Here is an 8427-nt window from a genome sequence, read left to right on the forward strand (position 1 = left end):
AAATCCGTCCGGTTCAAGTTGCGGTGGACGATTAGACGAAACGGGTTTAAAGAAGGAAATGAATATTATCCATTATGTTATATCTTTTGGAAGGAAAGATTATTGTGAATTGAAACTCGAGAAATTGATGAAGGATGTGTTGGACGATGAAAGTCCCACATCGACTAATTTAGGGAATGATCATGAGTTATGATCAAGGAATACTATCTTCATTGGTATGAGATACTTTGGGAACCACAAAGCAAAGCTACGAGAGCTTATGCTCAAAGTCAACAATATCATACCATTGTGGAGAGTTGTGTTCATTTAACATGGTATCAGAGTTATGCTCTAAACTTAGTCGTGCCAAGAGTGACTCAATTAAGGGGAGGTGTTGGATGATGAAAGTCCTTCGGCCCCGATGGCTCAAACATATCAACTAATTTAAGGAATGGTCATGGGTACAATATCATACCATTGTGTTGGATATAAGAATTTGAAATTCGGATTCGGCCCCTGTTCATCTAACAGGATGGAGAGGACTCCAAAAGAAAAAGGAGTCGAGCGTCGAGCCTCGATTAAGGGGAGGCGTACTTTGTTCGAGGGGAGGTGTTGGATGATGAAAGTCCCACATTTCCTACCATTGTTTTGGATAAGAATTTGAAATTCGGATTCGGTCCCGATGGCTCCAACATTTCCTACATCCGTTGAACTAAACAGGATGGAGAGGAGGGGTAGATTCGTAAATACAGGAAGATTGGTAATGACCAATGCCAATGTTTTGGATCAAAAAATTTGGATTCGGCCCCAATGGCTCCAACATTTCCTACATCCGTTGAACGGAACAAGATGGAGAGGAGGGTAGATTCGTAAATACAGGAAGGTTGGTAATGATCAATGTCGATGTTTTTTATCAGAATTTGAAATTCAGATTCGTCTCCGATGGCTCTAACATTTCCTACATCGGTTGAACCCGTGTTTAGATTTGAAATTCGACACCTGATGGCCCTAACATTACCTACATTCCTTAAAACATGACTACAGGTGACCCGTGCCTAGGGTATAGTTACTATAAATGTATAGTTAAAATTTTTGAAAGATAAAGTCTAAAAAAAAAATTAAATATAAAAAAATATTAAGATCCACGAGGAACAATAAATTTAATTTTGGATTAAAATTTGAAATAGTAAGAGATTTGATATAAAATTATTTTTAGTTGTTTTTCAAAATGGGCCTTCTGTTTTAGCTTTACGGCCCAATAGATCTTAACAATTGGGCCAATTAATTGGGCTTGCAATGGACCATGGACTTAAGTTATCAGAAATCTGGCCCATAACCCAACCCATATGTCCATTTTTATGGAGTATAAAACTGGAGAGATATTATGTCATACCATTTGGTCGCCGATTAGGGTTTCTTCTTAGAGCTAGTAAGGACCAGAAGCCGCCATGGTAATCTTGCTTCCACTGTTCTTTTAGTTTTTTTTTTTTTTCTTTTTTCTCCGTCTGTTCATGATTGTTGCTGTTTGGTAACGAGGATTTAAGTGGAAATGAGAAGACGGAAGCATCTTCTTTCCTATGATATTATCCTATTTGATTCTGTACGCTGCAAGCTAAAGCTTCGTAAAATTATTTTTGACATGAGCTAATGTTGACGGTTTTCGGAGGCTAATAGTTAAGTGAATGTGTCGTAAATATATTTGTATTCTAGGATATCGGATTGATTGATTTTCGGAATCGTTTTGGTTGTTTTACTTTCGAGAGTTGGCATTTGTGAAGGACATTATTCTTTTTGAAGGTTATGTTGTTCTGTGCAGTGTGGTTGTCTGTGTTTTTTTAGTTACGTTGATTTTTTGTAAGTGTTAATGTTGTAGATCTGGATTTAATATGCTCGAATTGAGAACCAAATCTGTAAGTCTAGACTCTAGAGGCAAGATATGCCATAGAAAACTGGCTTTGAAATTCATTGAAGAACATGTTAGCTCTGGTTTCTCTGTTCAAGCACTTTTTGTATAATTTCCAATTATGTTTTACTCTGCCAGATATTCAGCTAATTTCGAAGTTTTTTATATTTCTCATGGAGTTGTTCTAATTTATGATCTTAAAATTATTCTCTGTTATGTGAAATGATATTGAATTTTTCTACTAATTAGGTGAACGTTCCCAAGACGAAGAAGACTTACTGCAAGAGCAAGGAATGCAAAAAGCATACCCTGCACAAGGTTACCCAGTACAAAAAGGGTAAGGACAGTCTTGCTGCCCAAGGAAAGCGTCGTTATGATCGTAAACAATCAGGATACGGAGGCCAGACCAAGCCCGTCTTTCACAAGAAGGTGAAAATCCCTTCCATATCTACTCAAACTACATTTTGCTCATTTTCCCTCGAATAAATAATCATGAGAACTTTAATTCCCCCTGCCAGGCAAAAACTACCAAGAAGATTGTGCTGAGGTTGCAATGCCAGGGTTGCAAGCATGTGTCACAGCATGCCATTAAGGTTTGTATTATCTAACGTGAACTCTTCTTGGATGGAAACTTAATACCATTGTCTTTCAATTTCTGTTTCATTAATGCCTACCTTCACATTCATGCAGAGATGCAAGCATTTTGAGATTGGTGGAGACAAGAAGGGAAAGGGAACTTCACTTTTTTAGATGCTTTAACATTGTCATTCACTATATATTGGTTTTTAGGGAGCCAAAATTGTGGGTTTTTTCTGCCCTATGCTTTTTGTTTGGTTATTCTGATATTTGTGAACACTTTTACCTGTTGAATTTTGTTTAATGCATCAGTTTATAATGGAACAACTAGCTAGCCACTTCCATTTTTCTGTTTATCACTTGTTTTAACTCCATGTTCATTTTTCTTTCCTTCGTTAACAATTGCTATAAGTTCATATTTTGGCAATTTGCTGGTGCTACCCTACCTTGTTGGATTTGTTTATTGTGGCAGTTACTATTTCTGATGCTTTTATAAGAATTTGACATTCATTCACGCATATCATAGCTGTGTTTATCATGAATATTAGTTTCTTTATATTTTATTTTCACCTTTTGAGTTTCCTTATATTGTTATTGATTTTTCTTTTCTAACGCAAGCATGTTCAGAAAACATTCTTGACTTGTAATTTTTGAACTATGATCCTGTAAATTTTCGTGAAATGATAAAGCACATAAGAAAATTTGGGACATAAAAATGTATTAGTATCTTCCAAATTCATCCCTTTTCTTTTGGCAATCAACAATGGGCACTTGAACAGGTATACGTTTAGATTACAGGTATTAACAAGAGTTGAAAGAACTATTCACGACCTGGATTCTTTCTAATCAATGCATTGCTAAAAGTTCTTGACCTTCAGAAATGCACACAAAAAAAAAAAAAAAAAAAAAAAAAAGGAAAATATGTAACTGGGGAACATTAGCACCTCGTCCCATCGTCGAAATCTAGAACGCAAAGCTGTTATTTAATGATACAAAATTTCCATCGCAAGCATCATATAAAATCTGATTCTGTAACCTGAAAAAGAAAAATGCCAAAACCTGAATCTTTGATACACCAATGAGAACAATGTTGCAACAATTCAGCAACCCTACAACATAATCAAGCAGTAAACGGAAATTTTGATTTTCAAGCAATCCCAAATACCAGCCTCTACACAAAATAAAGTTTATAAATAGCCTTTCTGGAATATTTTTGAGTTATAACAAATTTCAAGAAACAAAATAATACATGTTCTTAAAGGTTACCCTTTTACTGCTTTTATATTCTGCATATAATTTTAGAACAGTTTGGAATGTAGGGTTAAAAAAATTACATTTACACACAGCAAGTGCCTGAGATGGCAAAAGAAAAATCAAAGAAGAGAAGGAAGAGGAATTAATTACCGAGTAAAATCTCAAAGTTCAACCAAGATATTGAAGCAACACCCCGTCATTTCCGAGTACAAAACCTTTCTTATCGTTTATAAACCTGCGGAGATGTAAATAGATTGATTATAAGAGAATATGTGAAAGTGAAGTATAGCACAATTGCATTGTGTTTGCAGCCATATTGATTGTGACTTTTCAAAATGAGAAAGAACAGTGAAGGCACCCCTTTTATGCATACTTTTGAAAGAAATATTCTTCAAGTGTTTTTAAAAAATTTTAAATTATTTTCAATTATCAAACTGAACACCACAAAAACTTTCCAAATAGGTTAAAAACATTTTTTACCTTCCAAAATTCATCCCAAACCCACCCCAAAAGAAGAAGCAAGGAATAGAGCTTTGATTCTTCTTCTTACACATTACTCACCTAAGGGAGAGCCATAAAAAGAGAATTTATAAAGGAACAGACTAATTTCACGGTATGGTGATACTCACTTTACAGAGTATAAGTTGGCCGCAATATTGTCAGCTGCTTTATCACGGGTCCATGTCTTGCCACCATTTGTAGTTTTCAGAAGTACTCCACTTCCTCCAGCTGCCCAAGCCTCTTCCTGTACAACTCACACCAGAAACAAGAAAAACTGTAAAAAATATTCACCAAGGCGATGATCGATTTTGGGTAAAGGGATGACTTCGTTTTTGTCTGGCGGTTATGATAAATCCAAAATGACGAATCTTTAGAACTCAACGACACAAATGTACAACCTATAGAACTGATCTTGTTTAAGTAAGGTCGTAAAAGGATGTGTCTTCAAATTCAGCATACAGATTATATATTCATTGCCAAGGGATAATGAGATATGCACTACACTTTGCACAATATATACATGACTTCCGACTACAAGTTCAAGGTATCTTGGACAATGCAATTATTTATTATGAACACAAGATCGTACAAGTTCTATGTTAGTACCGTCATTCCTCACGTTGAGAATTGCAGGAAGGTATGTGATTAAATGAGAAATCTAACTACTCCGGGGAAGATGTAGAACATACCCACACCTTATTTCATAAATATGCACCAGGCTAATTAAAATGCCTTAAAAACAATTCATTTTTTTCTCATCGTCACAAAAACAGAGGCTTTTCCAGCTATATTTCATGCACAAACTGATCCTTTAAAAAATGAATCTTTTAGTTTTTCTCTCATTCATACTTGCTGGAATGAATAATTTGTGCTGCACAGTGCACTTTTAGTACTGTATATTTCAGTTCCAACATATAGCATGTCAATGAAAAACTAAATAATCACATTTTAGGCTTCTGTCTGGCCCTTCCCTTATGTGATCTGCTACACAAATCAACCAGATCCATTGAGTACCCCCTCCAAGAAGGTCAATTTCATCTATTTATAACTAAAAGATATGATATTTCTATCTCAATCACAAATCAGCAGGAGTCTTCAAGAACTTACCTTTGAACGATAACCAACATCTAATATGCCAAATCCTCGGCTTTGAACTGGAACTTCTTCAAAATCCTCACTTATCTGTTATGAGAAACATCATGAATTCAACAAGCAGTTAATATTTAACAGGAGTCGGGAGTCGGCTGAGAGGTCTAGCTGAAATTTTGGGAAGCAACAGCATAGATATAACCTATAGAATGACAATGTAGAATTTACTTGCCCTCTGGTTTCAAGTTAATGATGAATAAGATGAAAAATTAGTTTTCACTTACGACGTTTTCATGATTTTGTTTAAGAAAAAAAACCACAAAAGTTTCTAATGATAATATATCTGAAAAGCAATGCGATTAAAGGATTCCGTCATTGGATTACTATGCATCCCCAAGTCTAAGATGAAAACTTATTGTACAATATTCAATGCTCGAGTAACTAGTAAAAGAAGGAGGGATATGGCTTTTGGTAAGGGTTAAAATGAAACCGCATTGCACCTCTAAACCATTTTTCATATTTTCAATTAGGGTGGCTTCACTAGAAAGTAGAAACACAAAGGAACGGTCATCGATTTCACTTACTCCTGTCCCTTTACTAAGAAAAAGTCCTCCTCCACGAACAAGAAGCCAAAGACCACCATCAGCTCTCCACCCCATGTTTTGAATCCTCCTTGCAATAGCTCTATTATGTGGCTGCCAGAATGGCTGATCGAGCAAATAAAGTCAAGATTTAATGAAATATAAAAGTTCAGAGTAAGCCAGTTCAGAGTAACACGGTTAGAAGAAGGGAGATAGAGAGAGAAATATAAAAGTTAAACCTGGCCAGGCTCCCAAGTGAGGTAGAAGTTACCACGACTTGAAACAGCTACATAACGCCCATCAGGAGAGCGATTGACTGTGTTAAAGGTTCCAGTGTAATAGCTTGCACCACTTATACCACTAGAAACTGTTCTGAAAAAGGTAAAGAAAACCAATTAGCATCACGTAATCGGGACTAAATTTTTTCTTTCAATGAGCTAAACTAGTGAACACTGGTGTCTGGCCCATGATTTCCTGCCACAAGCTGCCAGTCAAATCTCATCAGTTATCAGCCTATCAACTATTCCGGAATGATTTCAAGGTTAAATTCCGAACAACGAATCTTTAATCTTAAACCTAATAGAATGGAAATTTTCCCCTGCTGAAGCTCACCTATTAAGAGTGGCAGAAACAGTCTCCTGAACTGCAGCCTTCCAATTATATCCCTTGTTTGATGTAACATATATTGCACCTTCATCAGTAACCATCTCAGCACTTTTTTCTCCAGTTGCTTTAATGTAGACCTGAAGTTTTATAATAGGATCAACCACTCTAGTGTTAAATAAAAGCACTTTCTGGCAGAAAACAACAGATCAATTTATAGCTCTAGATATGTTAAAAGAACCAAAATTTCCATCTTAATTTAGAGCTGTGAATAATCCCTTATTTACGGTCTTTCCACGTTTAACTATTGTTAATGAGCCTTATAACTACAATGGGTAAAGCAAAATCTATAAAATAGCAAGATCTGAAAATAGAACAACCTAAGGTTCAAGCACTGCCATACAATGAATTCCTCATCGATTATATAATTTAGTAGTTTACCATATCACCAGGAAGCTGAGCACTAAGTGGTATCCTTTCCCAGCTTTCTCCAGCATCCGAAGTGTACAACAGAATTGCAGGCTTTCCAACGATCCATCCCTCCTTTCCTTGGAAGCTAATAGAATTAAATCGGTAGTTAAAGTCTTCTTCTTCAGCTGAGGGGATTGAACGTGGAGCCCATGTTCTTCCACCATCTTTTGTCTCTAAAATGGTTTGCCGTGTCCCCAAAAGGAAACCTGCAGTGGGCTGAAAGTGTCAAATGGTTTCGTGGCATTATATTGGCGGAAGGAACTTGAAACCGTAACTGTACGAACGAGAAATTACAAATTACAACATTCAGAAGCCTTGACAGAATCCGTAAGCACAAACAAGGTAGATAAAATCACTTGAAAAAATGATAATGAGAAATTTCTTTCCAAGATTTCAATTACACATCAAAGCTCAAACTCCCCACCCCCCAAAAGAATTATTGATGAAGAAACTGATTTTACAATAATTGGAAATGAAGACCAGCTTAACTTAAGTAGAACATAATTCAAGCCTTTAAAGAAGATAATTGAACAAACAACTGTACTGCCTAATAGCTTTTCAGTGTACAAATCCTCCCAAACTTCAGATGTTTCCAACAATTAATTGCTGTGACTAGTGAGTTTCCGAAACACAATAATTCGTAGTAGAAAAACAAAAACAAACTCAAAATTCTCCAGCATTATTCGTTGATTTCTGCAGAAAAAGGAACCAAAGCTATCGGAACTAACCATGGTTCAAATCGTCGGGCACAAAAGCAATGTCGAGAAGGACAACACCAGGATCTATAGGAAGGTAAAGTCTCGCCCACTGCGACAGATTTTCTTCGGACTTCGCCGGTTTTACGGGAGCAATCAACGGAGAGAGCGAGAGAGAAACCGCGGCTGCCGTTTCAGCGACGAACTCCCGGCGATTAATGGAAGAATTCTTAATTGAGGCTTTGGGGGTGACAGAATTAACAGTTCGTGGCTGAAGTTGAGGTTGAGAGAGGGAGGTGAAGGAATGGCGAGGAGAAGAGGAAGCGAAGCATGAAGGTCTAAGGAGTTGTTGCAGAGTCGCCATTGAAGAGAGAAGGAAAGGAGCAGGGCAGTGCTGGTCGACCTCTTATCTCTCACATTATCCAGAAGGAAGTTCTCTCAGCCCGTTCGCGGGTGATTTTGAAGCGTCTCAAACTGCAAGATGAAAAAAATTTAAAAAAAAAAATTTCAACAGTCTCGTATCTGGGGATGTAGCTCAGATGGTAGAGCGCTCGCTTAGCATGCGAGAGGTACGGGGATCGATACCCCGCATCTCCAATCCTTCTTCTATTTTTTTTAATATTCACGAAAAAATGATAAAAATAATGCAAGCGGATAAAGATTTAAATATTAATTTCATATCATTTTCATTGGTCACGTGGGGATGTAGCTCAAATGGTAGAGCGCTTGCTTAGCATGCGAGAGGTACAAGGATCAATACCCCGCATCTCCATTA

General features: G+C 36.8%; 2 protein-coding genes and 1 non-coding gene across 3 annotated transcripts; 2 read left to right on the forward strand and 1 right to left on the reverse strand.

The window, feature by feature from the left end:
- Window positions 1-1364: 1364 nt before the first annotated feature.
- On the forward strand, window positions 1365-2815 carry LOC111778939 (60S ribosomal protein L44). Its single transcript, XM_023658953.1, has 4 exons — window positions 1365-1430; window positions 2132-2311; window positions 2401-2475; window positions 2573-2815. Exons 1-4 carry the CDS (start codon window positions 1428-1430, stop codon window positions 2630-2632), a joined length of 318 nt encoding a protein of 105 aa, XP_023514721.1. The 5' UTR covers window positions 1365-1427; the 3' UTR covers window positions 2633-2815.
- Window positions 2816-3151: 336 nt separating this feature from the next.
- Window positions 3152-8119, reverse strand: LOC111778938 (photosystem II stability/assembly factor HCF136, chloroplastic-like). Its single transcript, XM_023658952.1, has 9 exons — window positions 7686-8119; window positions 6928-7163; window positions 6496-6626; window positions 6123-6255; window positions 5887-6009; window positions 5321-5395; window positions 4342-4457; window positions 3863-3947; window positions 3152-3494 (listed from the first exon to the last, which is right to left on the reverse strand). The coding sequence occupies exons 1-8, from the start codon at window positions 8014-8016 to the stop codon at window positions 3881-3883; spliced, it is 1212 nt and encodes a 403-aa protein (XP_023514720.1). The 5' UTR covers window positions 8017-8119; the 3' UTR covers window positions 3152-3494; window positions 3863-3880.
- A 57-nt stretch (window positions 8120-8176) lies between these two features.
- On the forward strand, window positions 8177-8249 carry TRNAA-AGC. Its single transcript has one exon. It is a non-coding gene; the product is annotated as a tRNA-Ala (tRNA).
- Window positions 8250-8427: the final 178 nt, after the last annotated feature.

Source organism: Cucurbita pepo, chromosome LG17 (assembly GCF_002806865.2).
Source record: "Cucurbita pepo subsp. pepo cultivar mu-cu-16 chromosome LG17, ASM280686v2, whole genome shotgun sequence".
NCBI lineage: Eukaryota > Viridiplantae > Streptophyta > Magnoliopsida > Cucurbitales > Cucurbitaceae > Cucurbita > Cucurbita pepo.